At 33.0% G+C, this 18,964-nt stretch overlaps 4 protein-coding genes across 5 annotated transcripts; 1 reads left to right on the top strand and 3 right to left on the bottom strand.

Moving 5' to 3' along the window:
* Window positions 1-306: 306 nt before the first annotated feature.
* On the bottom strand, window positions 307-17,998 carry LOC139430856 (uncharacterized). Of its 2 annotated transcripts, none has more exons than XM_071198281.1 (3): window positions 17,726-17,997; window positions 1,916-5,038; window positions 307-1,123 (listed from the first exon to the last, which is right to left on the bottom strand). In XM_071198281.1, coding segments are annotated over exons 2-3 (1,173 nt in total). In that variant the 5' UTR covers window positions 3,088-5,038; window positions 17,726-17,997; the 3' UTR covers window positions 307-1,122. The 2 variants fall into 2 exon arrangements, with proteins under 2 accessions (XP_071054382.1, XP_071054379.1); XM_071198278.1 differs by lacking the exon at window positions 307-1,123 and adding an exon at window positions 1,683-1,851 and having other exon boundaries at window positions 17,726-17,998.
* On the bottom strand, window positions 7,353-8,934 carry LOC139431011 (tigger transposable element-derived protein 6-like). The gene is made up of 3 exons (XM_071198591.1): window positions 8,746-8,934; window positions 8,132-8,702; window positions 7,353-7,813 (listed from the first exon to the last, which is right to left on the bottom strand). The coding sequence occupies exons 1-3, from the start codon at window positions 8,932-8,934 to the stop codon at window positions 7,353-7,355; spliced, it is 1,221 nt and encodes a 406-aa protein (XP_071054692.1).
* On the bottom strand, window positions 9,444-11,641 carry LOC111429308 (heat shock protein 68). The gene has a single exon (XM_023065185.2). The coding sequence runs from the start codon at window positions 11,512-11,514 to the stop codon at window positions 9,580-9,582; it is 1,935 nt and encodes a 644-aa protein (XP_022920953.2). The 5' UTR covers window positions 11,515-11,641; the 3' UTR covers window positions 9,444-9,579.
* LOC111429164 (heat shock protein 68-like) lies at window positions 15,244-17,430 on the top strand. The gene has a single exon (XM_023065006.2). The coding sequence runs from the start codon at window positions 15,360-15,362 to the stop codon at window positions 17,292-17,294; it is 1,935 nt and encodes a 644-aa protein (XP_022920774.2). The 5' UTR covers window positions 15,244-15,359; the 3' UTR covers window positions 17,295-17,430.
* Window positions 17,999-18,964: the final 966 nt, after the last annotated feature.

Genomic DNA, 18,964 nt, shown 5'->3' with positions numbered 1-18,964 from the left:
TATATTATTTGTTTATTTCTTAGATATCGTCGGCCTAATCTGCAAAACCTGTAAGTCACAAATAAAGAATTTTGGAGGAGGAGTAAAAATGTTTCAAAATTTAATTTACAAATATATAATTGTTCTATTGCTATAGAATATCAAATATGCGTTCTATCTTATATATTTATGGGTTATTATGTATTAAACAATATTTATTGAAATTAAAAAGGACTTAAGATTTACTCATAAAAAAATCAAATATAATTGGACATACTGGATGTCCATGTTTAAAGAAGAAATACAGGATTATTAAGAATACACTAAACATTTTAAGGTATTTATTTACCAAATCATTGCAAAATTACAATTTTTTAGAATAAACAGATACAGATACAAACAAAATATATTTATTTTTCGAAGAAACAGATAAAACAGAATACCTATATTTTGAAATATACAAGTGTATCTGAATGACTGCAACAAACTTCAAGGAGTGATTCTTTAGTGAATTTTAAGGGTACTTTGATATATAAACCATGGGCGAGTTTGGCTCCCCTAAGGAGCTACACCCCCCAAAAATGGCGGAAAATTTTGGTTTAATTTTTTTTTCTCAAAAACCATAAACGCTAGGAAAATGAAATTTGGGGAATATGTTTAACTCATAATAGGGCACGTTTTGACGCTATTTGTACTTTCAACCTACCCTTTTAAATTACTAAACGTAACCATCCCCGTTCAATTTATGCCTAGATTTTTTATGAAGATACATTGCAAAAATTCAGTTAGATAGATAAAACTATTGTAAAACTTTTTTGGCTCTCTGATTTTCTTCTAAAATTTAATATTTTCTAAAAACAAGCCGCTCTCCAGGCGCTGCAAGCCGTGAAAACGGTGTCGGCTCTGGTTAATGATTGTAAGAGAACATTAAATACACTGAGTTGTGATAACAGAGTCTCTCTGATCTTGGTCCCGGGTCACTCTGGGGTTGCTGGCAATGAAGCGGCTGATAAGCTAGCACGAGATGGCAGTGCTGAAGCGTTTGTGGGGCTAGAACTAGCAGTTGGTGTATCATTTGCGATGGCCAAATATAGGATTGGACTGTGGGCTGAAGAGAGTCTTCGCCTAGTGTGGACCAGTTCTCCTGGAATGAGACATGCTAAGGTGTTTATTAACATCGCCACTGTCAAACCCGGGAATATTTTAGGACTTGCCCGTAGTAGTATAAATGTTCTAATGGGTGTTTTTACTGGGCACTGCCGATTAAAAGCACACCTCAACTTGTTGGGTTTAGCCGACGATGTTGAATGCCGACTATGTGCGGAGGAAGCAGAGACGGTTGAGCATGTTTTATGCCACTGCCCTGCCATTAACCGTATCAGATTCTCGATTTTTGGGTCGCAGTTTATCTCCTCAACGGATCTGAATGACCTTTCGCCGAGAGCATTGTACAATAGATCCTTAGGGTCGTGGTGCAAGGTTGGTTGGTCCGCCTACCCGATATATAGTCAATGCAATGTAATGTAATGTAACTGTTAAGCTGTAGGGTTATTAATTGAAAGTTGGAATGAATTTTTAATGAAAAAATCTTAGTAGGCTTTGCAATCTTTGTCATAAATATTCTTGACGTTTAAATGTCAGTGGTTTTCTTATTATTATTATTGTTTCATTTAAAATTTTGAAATGTCGAGTGAATAAGCGTAAATGCGATAGAACTTTATTTAAAAATTAATTTGAAAAACAATAATAATAATTAAACTAAAATTAGAACTAAAACTAGAAACTTTCGGGTTTTGCCGTGCGTCTTTTAATAAAAGGTTTGACGTTTCGGATGCCATGTTGGTTCGAAGTGACGAGATCAAAAATCGGTAACTATATAAAGGTCGGAAAAAAAAATGAATAATCAGTTAACGCTAATTACAAGCTAATTACTAACTAATTGCGTCGCGTCCGGTGTGAGGCGAGAAGAGGTCTTACATCTCTCTCATGCTCCTTGATGCGGCACTCGACGTTGCGTCCAGTTTGGCCAACATAAACCTTCCCACAGCTACATGATAGTCGATAGACTCCCGCTCCTTTTAATGGAGTTAGTTTGTCCTTGGCTATCGGGAGTGTGTTCCGAATTTTGCTGACCGTGCCGTACCGCACTACGATGTCGTTCTTCTTGAGGTGCCTAGCAATTCCTTCCGTTACACCTGAAACATAGGGAAGACAGATAAATCCAAGTGGTTTTGTACTTACCGTGTCCTCTTTCTGCTTTCGCTGCTTGATGGCCTGGTTGATGTCCCTCGAAGTGTATCCATTCTTCTGCAGCACGCCTCGTAGAAAGTGTTGCTCCTTCTTCAAGTTCTCTCCTTCACATAGTCTCGCTGCTCGCTGAAATAATGTACGGATCACGGACCTCTTCTGTTGGGGATGATGATGTGAACATGCCTGTAAATACCTGTTGGTATGGGTATTCTTTCGGTATACACCAAGTTCCATATCTCCATTTGTCGTCCTGGTGACCAACACATCCAGGAAAGGTAGTTTTTTGGCAGTTTCTGTTTCCATGGTGAACTTAATCATAGGATGTTGAGAGTTCAAGTAATCCAAGAACTCTTGGAGCCGTTTTTGACCATGTTGCCATATCACAAATATGTCATCCACATATCGGAGCCATAGTTTTGGTTTCCACTGGCTCTTCTTCAAAGTGTCCTCTTCGGTATGTCGGTTACGACTGGATCCCCAGCCCGCTTTCCTGGACGTATAGATTTCAAATAATTTAACATGTGAAAAATCCTTGAAAAAAGTATAATCCAAATAAAAAACTTTATAAGGTTGTTTTTCTCGAGCTTTCAAACAAATGTTAACATAATCGGCTGGTACATTGATGTCTGTGTGCCGCATTCGTCTCTCAATCGTTGAATGCATCGAATCGGCCTCCATCTGGGTATGGCCTTTTTCGAGGTATTTTTGTTCAATAGTTATCTCCAGAGTCATCGATAAGTTTATTAATGCGTTGGCCAAAGTGGAATTACGATTTTGGGATGTACAGGGTGGGCAAATTTGGGTGTTATTATAGGCTATCTCAGAAACTATAAGAGATACAAAAAAAGTAGGTGCCATGTCCCGGTCTCTTTTTCCGAGACTAATCCAATCCCGTAAAGACCAAATCTCTATCTTCTTTTGTTTTTAAGTTATAGCCAAAAAGTCAAATTTTAGTGATTTCAAAAAATGCTCATATTTCGTTTATTTTTGAAATCAGAGAAATGGGGTTAATGCATTCTTAAGACACTTTTATGAGTAGAATATACTGTCGTTGAAAAATTTTTAACATAGCTGTAAATTTTTGAGATATAACATAAAGTTGTATTTTTTTAAATACAAACTATACTTTATTATGATATTACTGAAAAGAGCATATTTTTAGCTTTCCAATGATGTATCGCACGCATGATGTTTCTGCGGAAAATAAGCGTTATTTTTCAATTTTTAAAATATTAAAGATTAAAAATCAAATTTTTAATTATAGTAGGCGAGGAAAACGCTAAATACTACTTAGTTACTATAGCAACGTGAGTTTACTTGTCATTTCATTCATGAATTTTGCGAAACGAGTTTTCCGTTTAAGATGTTCCGCATTATCTTTAAATAAAACGATAAAATTAAATATAGAATATATTGGAGTCCGCTTTGAAGATGATACATAAGTCTTCATATCCCCATTCAAACGGTGTTTCAATGGAAAGTCCGCTCCCAGTTTATGATTCCTAATTTTCCTCTATCTCACCCAATTTCAAAAGAAAAGATTGCTGATATCAAAAAACTTCTACATCTTATGTTTGGGGAAAACTGGGAAAATACTACCGAAGATTTCATTCATTGATACCGAACTGTTCTAATCTTACAACCAGTAAGTTGAGTAGAAGAAGATGACAGTTTATGACTGTTTAGTTCCTGAAGTTGTCCATATTTAATTATTCATTAATTAATACATTTCTTGTATTTTTAATAAACAAACTTTAAATGCTAATCATTTTTTATTGGTGAACAAAGTCAGCGATAAGATGCTGAGAAATTTAAATTAACTATTCAAAGTTTTTATTCGTTGGTACAAAACCAACTTATCCTGAATAATGGTACAAAACCAACTTTATTCTGTCATATTCGTGCAAAACCATATATTATATAATAATAAATATAATCAAAATAATAATAACATAATAAAAATATAATCAAAATTTTGAACATTCGCGCTTACTATTTTCGAATTGAAAATTAACGCTTATTTTCCGCAGAAACATCATGCGTGCGATACATCATTGGAAAGCTAAAAATATGCTCTTTTCTTTAACATCATAATCAAGTAAGTATAGTTTGTATTTAAAAAAACACAACTTTGTGTTATATCTCAAAAATCATCAAGTATATTTAAAACTTTTCAACGGCAATATATTCTACTTAAAAAAGTGTCTTAAGAACGTATCAACCCCATTTCTCTAATTTCAAAAATAAACGAAATATGAGCATTTTTTAAAATCACGAAAATTTGACTTTTTGGCTATAACTTAAAAACAAAAGAAGATAGAGGTTTGGTGTTTGCGGGATTGGCTTAGTCTCGAAAAAAGAGACCGGGACATGGCACCTACTTTTTTCGTATCTCTTATAGTTTCTGAGATAGCCTATAATAACACCCAAATTTGCCCACCCTGTACAGCCATCACTGTACAATATTACTTTTTGTCTTGGTTCCATATTCATAAAAACATTATCTATTAAAAATTTGCAGATTATAGTAGAATAATCATTTGCCGAGACACTCCCATTTGATTCATGTCATAAGTAGCCATATCCATTTTTAGTGTTTAGGTCAAAAAATGTGAAGTTATGTACCATTATCTTCTGTTTGAGGTAAAGTGATGAAGTATTTGACTTCGGTGATGATAACAGAACTGATTGCAGGTCCATGCAAAAAATATGACTTTCTGCTTCTTTATCTTTTATTTTTTCTTCCCTTGCTTCTTTTTTCATGGTTTGGTGTAAGTTGAAAATTTCATCTGATAGTGATGATCCAGTTCTATGACACATTAATATTAATATTATAAATATTTATAAATTTCTAAAATAAATCACATTTTAATCCACTTCCTCAACAGTTTGATTGTGTAATATAACCGGAAGGTGTTGCTACGGATTGCATAGCTGTACCTACGTTTTGTTATTTCTGGTGCAATGACGTTTTGTCATGCAGAATTATACAGTATTTCTTGTCACAAAGCACGAATTCATTTTAGAAACATATATACAGAGGCATATCAACAATTGTTTTTCACAATTGAAGAGCTTGGTGCAAGAAGGGGATATACGCCAAATTTTAAGAAAATGAGATTTTTGATAAAAAACGGTTAAAAAAATTCGTATTTATCGTTTAACATAAATACGCATAATGTTCTGTCAACTGAATCAGAATTGTGAGAGAAAGATAAGTGATATCTCGTATAGTAGACGGATGCAATAATGGGATAAGTTACGTGGCGTTAATACCGTTATTGCACCAGACAATCCCATACTATTATTTGCCCATCACACATAAAAAAAATATTGATTTTTTTGTACCCTGGAACAATACTGAAATTTTTTATGTTGGTAGTAGAAAGAGCAGGAAATTTTCGATAAGATAGATATGGTTCTAGAATTTTCTCCTGGTCATATAAGAAAGTTATCGACCCGAACAAGGTTTAAAAATGGCTAAAACATGTGAATTTTGCAGTTTTTGGTCAAAAACGTACTTGTGCAAACGCATGATCGCAGCCTGTTATACACCACTAGAAAGAGCAGAAAATTTCCGATAAGGTAGATATACTTCTATAGTTTTCCCCCTATCAAATAACAACAAGTTGTTTAGAAGAACAGCGTATTTGTGTGTAGGGATGTATATTAAGGGTGATTTAAGTATGACGCCGATTGATATTGACCGACGAAACCCCGGATTAACATAGTTGAAAGAGCGCTCTTTCTGACTGTGATAACAGTTTTTTAAAATTCGGTTTTATAACAACTGCACAAGGGTTTAAAGTTTGGTAATTTTGAGCTATTTTAAGCACAGAGCGGTGTTCTTCATTTTTTATTGATCTTAATATCTCATCGGCAGACGAAACTAATACCCGGTTTTAGATAGAGAAAAACTCAAGCTTGCAAATGGTGCATTTAGTTTTTCGCTATCTATAATAATAAGGAAGATCAGCTAAGAGAGTAAATAGGAAATTACTGGTAAAAGCTTGTTGCTATTGTCGCACAGGTTTCCGGTGATGCATTTTATTTCGGCATCTATGGGTAATGGGTACACAACTTTGGTATACATAAAATCTTTGGTATACAATTAAAACTCTGTATTTATTTAGCGATAATTGCACTGCTCAAAACAAAAATAACACTTTGGTTAGATTTTTAGTTACTTTTTGTAATATAGTAGATTTGGTATTATAAGCCATCGTTTTCCTGAGCCAGGGCATAGCTTTTTACCTTGCGATGGTTATATAACTTTCATGTCATTTCCGTTAGTCAAAACATGATAAAGAACTACGTTTTACATTTCAAACCCATTTTTATACTGTTAAAAATAATAAATTACCGAATTTAAATCTGATTCCCAATTTGTATGACTGTGAATTACCAATAAAACATTTAAAATATGAAAATGTTATGCTATTAGCTAAGCAATATGTAGGAAAAACTGAAATGTATTTTTATCGTTCGCTGAAAAGTGATAAAAACTCAAATTCCGATTCAGTTACAGACAGTTCTTCTGAGGAAGATTTTTGACATCTATTACGTGTTGTTAAAAATTGTTTTGTTTATTTTGTTTGATAAAAGTGTTTGTTAACCTTCTTTTAAATAATTAAAAGTTTTAAATGTTATTTAATCCTTTCTCCAACCTCTCACTAAAAAAATTAAATATGGATTCACATATCCCCTTCTTGCACCACAATTTGTTTTTTTACTATGATTTCACAATATATGGAAAAACTGACATTTGCTCCGATAAAATTGCCATTCTTATTTATACAAATCAAATAACCACTTTAAGCACAAACATGAAATTAAAAAAGTTTTTTGCCTTTACTGAACAATTTACATATTGTTACTTATCCCATTCTTGCACCAGGCTCTTCAATTACAGTGAAAGCTCTAATAAGCGGACAGTGACGGTTCCGTTACTTTTGTCCGCTTATGAGAAAAGACTACTCAAATTAAAGTACATACACATATATGTATTATTTTGATCAGTTTTCGAAAATTTCGCTTTTATAAAACAAACTTTTTTTTATATTTTAATTTTTTTTAATAAAAACGAACGTTCATACATAAAAAAGGTAATCTTAAAACTAAAACTATTTATTTTTCGTTTGAATAAAATCTAGCATACTGCTTTGCCGCAATGAAGTTTCTCTTTGTAATAAGATAGAACGTTCAATATGTGTTTCTAAATTTTTCACATGTTGAAATGCAGTAAAATCATTTTTCACGAATGATTTTAGTTTGGAAATTACATTCAATGCTTCTTTATAAGATGTGATTGGATTACGTTCCTCGTCCTCCTCCACCTCTACCTCTTCATTCTCTTCCTCTTCTGTCTCATTTTCAACATTTTTTGTGACTACCGAAAATTCCAAGTCATTATCTTCTATATCGACGTTTTGATCAACAGTTAAATATTCTTCTGCTGTTTTTACATTATCTATTCCCAGTCTTTTACTACATTTAAACAAATCAGCTAGTCTCGCAAGTGGCAAATTATCTTCAACATGGTAGTTACTGTCAGTTGAACTTCCTTGATCCATCAGAAATCCAGCTTTTTTAAAACAATTTCTAATTGTCTTTGGAGTGACCTTCTGTCACGCAGATTTTATATAGTACAAGCTCTCTAATATGTCAATAGATTTTGATAATTTAGAAGCCGATTCTGCGAAATCTATTTTTGATAATAGGTGATTCACTATTAAATCGCGATAATAAAATTTAAAATTGCATATGATACCCTGATCTAACGGCTGGCAGACAGATGTTGCATTAGGAGGTAAAAAAATAATTTTTATATTTTTTAATTTTAAGTCATGTGGATGTGAAGTGGCATTATCAAGAAATAAAATGATTTTTCTTGTTTTTATACCCATGTTTTTATCGAAATTACTTAACCACTCCGTCATAATGTCTCGTGTCATCCATGCTTTTTTGTTTGATTTCCAGATAGCCGGTAAATCCTTGGGAGCAACATTTTTTAATGCTCGGGGACGTGCCGACTTTCCAATAACTAGCAACTCTTCTTTTTCACCTACACTATTTACACAGAACAAAACGGTTAATCGTTCTTTGGACAGTTTTCCTCCTGTGCATTTTTCCGACTTTAAAGCTAAAGTTTTATTTGGTAATGCACGAAAAAAGAGCCCACTTTCATCTGCGTTGAAAATGTCCTCTGATCGATAGCCTAGTAAGAAGGTCGGTAATTTTTTCATAAATTCATTAATGCCCTCTTCATTTACATCTGCTGCTTCTCCGGAGATACACTTAAATGCAACATTATTTCTCAAACGCCACTTTTGTAACCACCCATCAGACACTTTAAAGGTACTCACTCCTAATTTTTCTGCAATTTCTTTTGCTTTTTTCTTTACGAATGATCCTGATACGGCAATATTTTGATTTTTAGCTTTCACAAACCATTCGAAACAGGCTTTGTCGATCTTCGAACCCTCACTACTCAAAAAGTTTTTCTTCGTTTTTTACACTGACTCCAGACTGCCATTTCTTTCGAATCTTTTCTTTATCTTTGACTATTTTTGCCGCTTGTGTTTTCCCGATTTTAAATTTTTTAGCAATATCACGAACTGACAACTTTTCTTTATCTAATAAACACACTATTTCCATTTTCTCCTTTAACATAAGCATCTTTTTCTTTATCACCTTGGAAGCCATTTCAACGCACGTTACACCGAAACGAACAAACTAATAATAACTATGTACTAATGTTTTGGAATTCGTTAACAAGCGGAACTCGTAAAACGAGGAATCCCCGAACATATGTCGGTAAATATCTATTACAGATTACTTTGATGTGTGCGTTTAGTTACCTACGCGTCCGTTTATTAGAAATTGCTGCCCGTTATGTAAAGAAAAATAGTGTCCGCGTCCGTTTATGGGAAATAAATATGTACATGAAAATATAGGTTTGGGGTTGGTTCCAAGATTTTTGTCCGCTTATAAGAGATGTCCGCTTATTAGAGCTGTCCGCAAGAAGAGCTTTCACTGTATATAAATTAGTAAATAGGCATTAAAATTTAAGAAAGGCGTAAAAACCCTAGTCTTATTTTATTTCATTTTATCTGATTCGTACAGATTTCTAATGAGATTTTTCATGCTTTAAATTTTAAGCATTGACATATTTCCTATAAATTCGGTCTTTAAAATATTTAGAAAAACAACTATTTATCTTTCATAAAAAAATTTATTTTATTACTTAATATTATAAATTATAAAAAAATAAATAATAAACACTATTCATACAACTAATATTAATATTTACTTTAATTATATTTACACATTTCTAAAATAAATCACATTTTAATCCACTTCCTCAACAGTGGGCCCTCTATTTTGAAAGTTTCCAAAACCACCAGCTTGACTACCACAATTACCAGAAGGCATTTGACCACCTCCATTTCCACCATGCATTTTCGTCATAATTGGATTGCAAACCGAAGACAATTTCCTCTGCTTCTCTTCGTATTCCTCAACTTCAGCTAAAGTGTTAGCATCCAACCACCTCAAACACTCCTCGCATTCTCTCCGAACGGCATTCTTATCAGATTCGTCTAATTTATCCCCAGCTTCATCAACGGCTTGTTTTAAACCAAACACATAACCTTCTAATTGATTTCGCGCTGATATTCTTTTCCTTTGCTTCTCGTCTTCTTCGCGGTATTTCTCAGCTTCGGATAACATTCTATCGATGTCTTGCTGCGATAATCTACCTTTATCGTTCTTGATGGTAATGTTACGACTCTTTCCGGAAGCGGTATCTTTAGCGTCGACGTTCAAAATGCCGTTGGCATCTAAATTGAACGTAACCTCAATTTTTGGAATTCCTCTAGGTGCCGGAGGGATACCGGTCAAGTCGAAGGTTCCCAAAAGATTGTTGTCTTTAGTCATAGCACGTTCTCCTTCAAATACTTGGATCGTTACCGCTGGTTGATTATCGGAATATGTAGTAAAAGTTTGAGATTGTTTACAGGGAATTCTGCTGTTGCGCTCGATAATTTTGGTCATAACACCACCGGCTGTTTCAATTCCCAATGATAATGGAGTTACATCAACGAGAAGCACATCTTGAATTTTACTATCGGTTTCACCGCTGAGAACGGCTGCTTGGACAGCTGCGCCATAAGCAACCGCTTCATCTGGGTTAATTGATAAATTCAAAGCTTTGCCGCAAAAATAATTTTGTAGGAGAGATTGAATTTTTGGGATACGCGTTGAACCTCCCACCAATACAATATCGTGAATGGAACCTTTATCCATTTTGGCATCTTGCAAAGCTTTCTCGACCGGATGCAAAGTTCCTCGGAATAAATCCGAACACAATTCTTCAAATCTAGCTCGAGATATTTTGGTATAAAAGTCAATACCTTCGTAAAGGGCATCTATCTCAATGGATGCTTCAGTGCTAGAAGAAAGTGTTCTTTTAGCTCGTTCAGCTGCCGTTCTTAAACGTCGAAGTGCGCGGGGATTACTTCTAAGATCCTTCTTGTATTTTCGCTTAAACTCCTCGGCTAAATGATTAACCAGCCTATTATCGAAGTCTTCTCCACCAAGATGAGTGTCACCGGCCGTTGCTCTTACTTCAAAGAGGGATCCTTCATCTATTGTTAAAATTGAGACGTCGAAAGTACCTCCCCCAAGATCGAAAATTAAAACGTTTCTTTCTCCCTTCAGATTTTTATCTAAACCGTAAGCTAAAGCAGCGGCTGTTGGTTCATTAATAATTCTTAATACATTTAATCCAGCAATTGCGCCCGCATCTTTAGTGGCTTGACGTTGGGAGTCATTAAAGTATGCTGGAACAGTGATGACGGCATCTTTCACGGAACAACCCAAATACGCTTCGGCCGTTTCTTTCATTTTCGTCAAAACCATCGAGCTAACTTCTTCCGGTGCAAATCGTTTCGATTCGCCCTTAAATTCAACTTGCATTTTCGGTTTTCCCCCATCATTAACAACTTTAAAAGGCCAATGTTTGATATCGTCTTGTATTTTTTGATCGTCGTATTTTCTTCCGATTAATCTCTTCGCATCGAAAATTGTGTTGATGGGATTTATCGCAACCTGGTTCTTCGCCGCATCTCCAATTAAACGTTCTGTGTCTGTGAACGCCACATAGCTTGGTGTTGTGCGATTACCTTGATCGTTTGCAATAATTTCCACTTTTCCTTGTTGCCAAACTCCGACGCAGGAATAGGTGGTTCCTAAGTCGATACCGATTGCTGGTGCTTTTACCATTTTGTGTATTTTTCTTGTGTTTGTAGATTAAACAAATTGGAATAATTTAATATTATAGTTGAACTGTTTTTAGTACTCTGTTGGTAGTTCGCTTTGATTTGCTCACTATCGTGTTTGAAACGAAACTGAATTGGCGACGGGACGGTTCGCTTTTATACTCACCCGATTGAGTTCGCGATATTTCTCGATCGTTCTCGAACGCTCTAAACAGAGGTTGTGTGAATCGAGAGTATTCGCGCGGTATATTCTAGATTTTTGGTGATGTAATGATAAAAATAAAAACAAATGGAAATTATTCTAAAAAATCATTTCGATTTTATTAAGTTTAATTAAACAATGATTTAAAATTAATCCTGTATTTATGTTAGTGATTTGAACAAACATTGTTGAATATTGTCATTGTTGTGTCGCTCAATAAAGTTCCAATTAAAAAAATCCTTGTAAATCCTTTATTCACACTATTCTCATCTGTTAAAAGATTTGTTGTGGCCACTGATATGGACATATGAAATGATTTCATCACTCGCGATATCAGAAATAATTTCCAAAAATTTAAATAATAATATTTTAAGAGACGAAATAAAACAAACTTATTGGTTAATTAGCAAAATTACATCCTACATTCAAAATCTGTTAAGTGTAAATCTAACAAAAGAAGATACAAATAGTTGTAAATTAGAATTAATAAATATTGTTAATATACAGGCTAATAAAGAAAAACTTTAACAATACAAATTTATGTAATAATGAACACATAATTGAATATAATAACTTAATTTAAAAAAATAAAGTAACGAATTTAACAAAAGAAAAAATACCTAATAACATTATTAATGTATTATCTCTAGGAGAAAATTTTTGCTATGATGTTAATAATATTAAAAAGAAGTTACACAAAGATATCATGCTACTCATAACCGACATAGAAAGGATTTTTACTCTGGTTAAAACATCTGAAAACCACATAAATATAACACGAAATTCGATAATAAATGAATTGACAAATTTTTAAAAAAAGAGTAAATTGCGAAATTAAAAAGAGTAAACATATTTTTCATAAAACAATTAACAACAATTTAAAAATGTTAAAACAATTCTTAGTAGATCATAAAGACATAATAATGATAAAGACAGATAAAACAAAAAAGATAGCTATCATGTACGATAAAGATTATGACAATAAAATGAATATTTTACTAAGTGACAAAACCACTTATAAAACAACTAGAATTGATCCAGGACCATCACTGACAGATAAAATAAACGATTATTTAAAGAGACTAGAAAAAAATGGATACATAGATAAGCAACTTAAATTAGGGCTGGCCCCATCTCATTATGTTACTCCACGTATCCACGGATTGCTTAAAGCACACAAAATAGATCAACCTTTACGACCAATTTTAAATAATATAGACGGACCTACTAGCCACCTCTCTAAGTTTCTTAACAACTCATTAAATAATTATAAATAGCTTGAACGACTACGATATAAAAAATTCTGTAGAATTAAAGAATAAATTGAAGACTTTAGAAATAGAAAATGTACATAATTGTGAAGGTCTAAGTTTCGATGTAATTTCTCTCTTTACTAATATACCTTTGAGATTAATGATAGAATTGTTAGAAGAGAATTGGCATAACATTGTTGATCACACAGTAATTAAAAATAAAAATCTGTTTATAGAAGGAATTAAATTATGTACACATATAATAGTTATTTTAAATATAAAGACATATATTATAAACAGATTTTCGGACTATCCATGGGTTCCAACCTTAGCGTAAATTTGAGTGGAATCGTATTGTTAACCTACTAAAAACAAAATTAATTGAAACACAAAAAAAACCAATACTATTAGTTAAATATATTGATGATCTACTGTTAATATTACCAATTGATAAATACAAAACCTTATTGGAAGCGTTTAATAATTATAATAATAGATTAAAAATTACAACAAAAACAACAAAAAATAATGAACTACCTTTTTTAGTCTTAAAATTAATTATTGATAACAGTAAAAATAAAATTTACACTACTTGGTATAAGAAAGAAACTTCCAGTAACAGAATATTACACTATATGAGTAACCACCCAAAGTCACAGATAATTAACACCATGAACAATCTAATACGTAGAGTCATATCAGAACAGATCCACCTTTTTTAAAACAAATTAAATTAAAAGTATATGACATACTATTAGAAAACTCTTTTCCTAAACCAATAATAAATAATGCTTGGTATTCCATATATCATAGAATCCAAAATGAAAGTGTTGATCGCGCATTGGCGGAAACGACTGATATACCATTAAATGTTAACACAAATTTAAATACTCAATCATCTCATAATTACAACCTTAGATCGAGAGTTTGAAAATAATAAAAAAAGAAACTTAATAACTAATTACATGGAAGTAATAAAACCGACCATACCAGAAAATACAAACAAGCAAAATCATTTGAACAATGATAAGACCAAAAAACGAACAGAAAGAAAATCTAATACATCATATCACAAAATAAATTACATTCCACAATTAATAAATAAAATAACATCTATTTTTAAAGAATATGAATTTAATGAAATAAGATTCGCCAAATATAATAATAACAAAGTAAAAGATTACTTAACAAACATGAAAGATAAAATAAAAATAAAAGACAAAATTAATACAATATATCAATTAAAATGTAACAATTGTGACAAATCATACATTGGCGTATCAAAACAACATTTAAAGGCATGACTGCGACAACATGAATACGACACAAAACAAACAAAAAACATACATAAAACAGCTCTATGTTATCATAGTAAACAAGAACACCATACTTTTAATTTTGATAACCCAAAAGTATTATCAACTAGTGGAAATACACTAAATAGAAAAAATTTAGAATCTATATTTATAACAAAAAACATAGATAGCACAGTGAATTATAAAACGGACGCTGGTGGAATCGGAATAATTCATGATTTAAATATATAAAATTTCTTTTAACAAATTCCATAAAAAGATATAAAAATATACAAGTTGAGGTAATACAAGAATACGTTTTCCCCCACCTGAGTAGGTATACAAGTTTTCGATACACGTTTCAAACAACATGGAATTTATTCCATCGATAATTTTGCAGTTAGCGACACGTGATATCGTCAAAATAAAATTTACAATGTAAGATTGCCTAAGAGGGTACGTAATTATTTATAGGAATATAATTTTAAACGTTTTAAATTGTTGTATTTGGTATGTCGTTGTATAGGTTTGATGTTTTAATTTAATTTTAATTTTATAAAAAATAAAAACAAATTACTACTGAGAAGAGGTGTTTTATATACATGATTTCCATAATGTTTTTGTTTTTAATGATTTTTTATTCTTCGTTATTATCAATTAAAACCCGCACATCCACATTTTTCTAAAGGGTATTGCTCAACATAATCGATGGACTGGTAATGGTGGTTCAAATAATATATTATTTTCAATTATAAATTTCTAAATAAAAATAATTCAGTAAATAAAACCGGAAATTCCCACTTCTTTCCATTCCTTTCCATTACATAAACGAGAGCCTAGAATGCAACAAGAATATTCTCGATTCTAGCAACTCCGAATAGCATTATTTGTCTGAAAACGTTCGAGAATGTTCGAGAAACGTCGCGACCTCAATCGGACGAGTATAAAAGCGAACGCTCCCGGCGCCAAATCAATTCTATTTCAAATACGATAGTGAGCGAATCAAAGCGAACTTACTACAGAATACCAAAAACAGCTCAACTACAATATTAAATTATTCGAATTTATTTAATTTATAAGTACAAGAAAAACAATTAAAATGGTAAAAGCACCAGCAATCGGTATCGACCTAGGAACCACCTACTCCTGCGTCGGAGTTTGGCAACAAGGAAAAGTGGAAATTATTGCAAACGATCAAGGTAATCGCACAACACCAAGTTATGTGGCGTTCACAGACACAGAACGTTTAATTGGAGATGCGGCGAAGAACCAGGTTGCGATAAATCCCGTCAACACAATTTTCGATGCGAAAAGATTAATCGGAAGAAAATACGACGATCAAAAAATACAAGATGATATCAAACATTGGCCTTTTAAAGTTGTTAATGACGGAGGAAAACCGAAAATGCAAGTTGAATTTAAGGGCGAATCGAAACGATTTGCACCGGAAGAAGTTAGCTCGATGGTTTTGACGAAAATGAAAGAAACGGCCGAAGCGTATTTGGGTTGTTCCGTGAAAGATGCCGTCATCACTGTTCCAGCATACTTTAATGACTCCCAACGTCAAGCCACTAAAGATGCGGGCGCAATTGCTGGATTAAATGTATTAAGAATTATTAATGAACCAACAGCCGCTGCTTTAGCTTACGGTTTAGATAAAAATCTGAAGGGAGAAAGAAACGTTTTAATTTTCGATCTTGGGGGAGGTACTTTCGACGTCTCAATTTTAACAATAGATGAAGGATCCCTCTTTGAAGTAAGAGCAACGGCCGGTGACACTCATCTTGGTGGAGAAGACTTCGATAATAGGCTGGTTAATCATTTAGCCGAGGAGTTTAAGCGAAAATACAAGAAGGATCTTAGAAGTAATCCCCGCGCACTTCGACGTTTAAGAACGGCAGCTGAACGAGCTAAAAGAACACTTTCTTCTAGCACTGAAGCATCCATTGAGATAGATGCCCTTTACGAAGGTATTGACTTTTATACCAAAATATCTCGAGCTAGATTTGAAGAATTGTGTTCGGATTTATTCCGAGGAACTTTGCATCCGGTCGAGAAAGCTTTGCAAGATGCCAAAATGGATAAAGGTTCCATTCACGATATTGTATTGGTGGGAGGTTCAACGCGTATCCCAAAAATTCAATCTCTCCTACAAAATTGTTTTTGCGGCAAAGCTTTGAATTTATCAATTAACCCAGATGAAGCGGTTGCTTATGGCGCAGCTGTCCAAGCAGCCGTTCTCAGCGGTGAAACCGATAGTAAAATTCAAGATGTGCTTCTCGTTGATGTAACTCCATTGTCATTGGGAATTGAAACAGCCGGTGGTGTTATGACCAAAATTATCGAGCGCAACAGCCGAATTCCCTGTAAACAATCTCAAACGTTTACTACATATTCCGATAATCAACCAGCAGTAACGATCCAAGTATTTGAAGGCGAACGTGCTATGACTAAAGACAACAATCTTTTGGGAACCTTCGACTTGACCGGTATCCCTCCGGCACCTAGAGGAATTCCAAAAATTGAGGTTACGTTCAATTTAGATGCCAACGGCATTTTGAACGTCGACGCTAAAGATACCGCTTCCGGAAAGAGTCGTAACATTACCATCAAGAACGATAAAGGTAGATTATCGCAGCAAGACATCGATAGAATGTTATCCGAAGCGGAGAAATACCGCGAAGAAGACGAGAAGCAAAGGAAAAGAATATCAGCGCGAAATCAATTAGAAGGTTATGTGTTCGGTTTAAAACAAGCCGTTGATGAAGCTGGAGATAAATTAGACGAATCTGATAAGAATGCCGTTCGGAAAGAATGCGAGGAGTGTTTGAGGTGGTTGGATAGTAACACATTAGCTGAAGTTGAGGAATACGAAGAGAAGCAGAAGAAATTGTCTTCGGTTTGCAATCCAATTATGACAAAAATGCATGGTGGAAATGGAGGTTGTCAAATGCCTTCTGGTAATTGTGGTAGTCAAGCTGGTGGTTTTGGAAACTTTCAAAATAGAGGGCCTACTGTTGAGGAAGTGGATTAAAATGTGATTTATTTTAGAAATTTGTAAATATAATTAAAGTAAATGTTAATATTAGTTGTATAAATAGTATTTATTATTTATTTTTTTATAATTTTTAATATTAAGTAATAAAATAAATTTTATTATAAAAGAGAAATAGTTGTTTTTCTAAATATTTTAAAGACCGAATTTATAGGAAATATGCCATGTTTTTATAGCCAAATGGAATTGCTTTGATCCAACCTATGGATCAACACGCAATAAAAATCATGAAACTGTATTACAGAAACAGTTTATTAAGTTTTACTGTGTCACAATGAACAAGCAATTAAAAAGAACAGATATATTGGTTTAAACGTTTTTTTTTTTGGTTTAAACCAATTAATTTAATTTTCATTATTTTATTATTTTTATTCTAAAATTAACAATTACTTTTTTCGCTATTTACTTACCATCAACATCACTATTGGTTTCAGTTCCACTTTTGAACTTTTCTAAATGCTTTTGCAATCTCACCTTCTAATTCATATTTACATTATTTGGCTCTGTGCCCTTTTCTACGTCCGTCGTGTTTTAATTCATCGAAATACAAGCACTTAGAAATCTCTTTTTCTATAACTCATTGTTATTTTATTACTATCACTTTCGGGCTTTTCGGTTGTAAATGAAAGTGACACGATTCGACGTTGTTTTCATATATCAGTATTCACGCATAGTACCCCTGTTTATAGATATACATATTTATTCAACCAATGTTTGTTTGTGTTCGTGATACCCGGATGGCAGGGTCATTTATGTGTCGCCATTCATAAAATTTAAATTTTAATATACGCGCCTTATACGCGTTGCTACGAGTAAGGTAAAATAAGTTGCATATATTTCAGTATTGCTTGTATTCGAGCAAATCGATAGTGTCCTTCCGAACTAATAACGAGTTGTTGGAGACTAGGGTAAAACGCCAGTAATTGACTGTTGGTCAGTGTTTGACCGTTTTTGTAAAAAAATGTAAAAAATAAGGTCGTGCTATTCAGCCGCTTTTGCATGTATGGTTTTTTTTTGTTTGCCAGTGATCTAATAATGTTTTCTATTGTTTGTATTAAAAAATTACCGCTTTAATTAATTATTTGTGAAAATAAAGGCGGTCAAAGACTAGTAGTTCTAATTTTAATTAAAAATTAGTGTTTGACCAAACGGTCAAATACTAGACGAATTGGTTGTTGTATAATCTCACAAGTATTTATATTTGATTAATAAAATGGAAAAATGTAATACCTCTTTTTAAAACTTATATCTTCCTGTTTAAATTGTTTAGTATTTGACCAAAACTTTTATACTTTAAAAGTAAGATACAATCAGTTTAAATATGCGGTCAATTACTGATTCTTCTTTTGGTCATTTATGGGACATTTTATAAATATTTAAGCCTAATATAAATATAAGTGTAAATGTTTGGTCCTTTTCTATTTTTTAAGCCTTTTTTATAACAATAAAAGTAATTGAACACACTTAAGCAGTAATCAATCTGTAATATTAAAAGGATAAAAGGTTGGTCAAACACCGACTCTTATAGTGGTCAATTATTATCAAAAATGGAAAATCTATATGGAAAATTTAGCAAATATGAATCAGGTTAACTTTTTTCAGTACCAATATGACGACGAAGCCTAAGTTTAAATATAGTGAAGATCTTC

The sequence above is a fragment of the Onthophagus taurus genome, chromosome 1, assembly GCF_036711975.1.
Source record: "Onthophagus taurus isolate NC chromosome 1, IU_Otau_3.0, whole genome shotgun sequence".
Taxonomy (NCBI): domain Eukaryota; kingdom Metazoa; phylum Arthropoda; class Insecta; order Coleoptera; family Scarabaeidae; genus Onthophagus; species Onthophagus taurus.
Note: the sequence above shows the minus strand (reverse complement) of the source record. Positions and strands in the feature narration are given on the sequence as shown.

Bases quoted from the DNA above. Each gene is read 5' to 3' on its own strand.
- LOC139431011 (XM_071198591.1), bottom strand. From the start codon at position 8,934: ATGGCTTCCAAGGTGATAAAGAAAAAGATGCTTATGTTAAAGGAGAAA. The intron at 8,703-8,745 runs GTAAAAAACGAA...GAGGGTTCGAAG, and splicing joins AATGGCAGTCTGGAGTCAGT to ATCGACAAAGCCTGTTTCGA. The intron at 7,814-8,131 runs GTATAAAAACAA...GTTTTAAAAAAG, and splicing joins TAATTTCGATAAAAACATGG to CTGGATTTCTGATGGATCAA.
- LOC139430856 (XM_071198278.1), bottom strand. From the start codon at position 3,087: ATGGCACCTACTTTTTTTGTATCTCTTATAGTTTCTGAGATAGCCTAT. The intron at 1,852-1,915 runs GTTAGTAATTAG...ACCTTTATATAG, and splicing joins CACCGGACGCGACGCAATTA to TTACCGATTTTTGATCTCGT.
- LOC111429164 (XM_023065006.2), top strand. From the start codon at position 15,360: ATGGTAAAAGCACCAGCAATCGGTATCGACCTAGGAACCACCTACTCC.
- LOC111429308 (XM_023065185.2), bottom strand. From the start codon at position 11,514: ATGGTAAAAGCACCAGCAATCGGTATCGACTTAGGAACCACCTATTCC.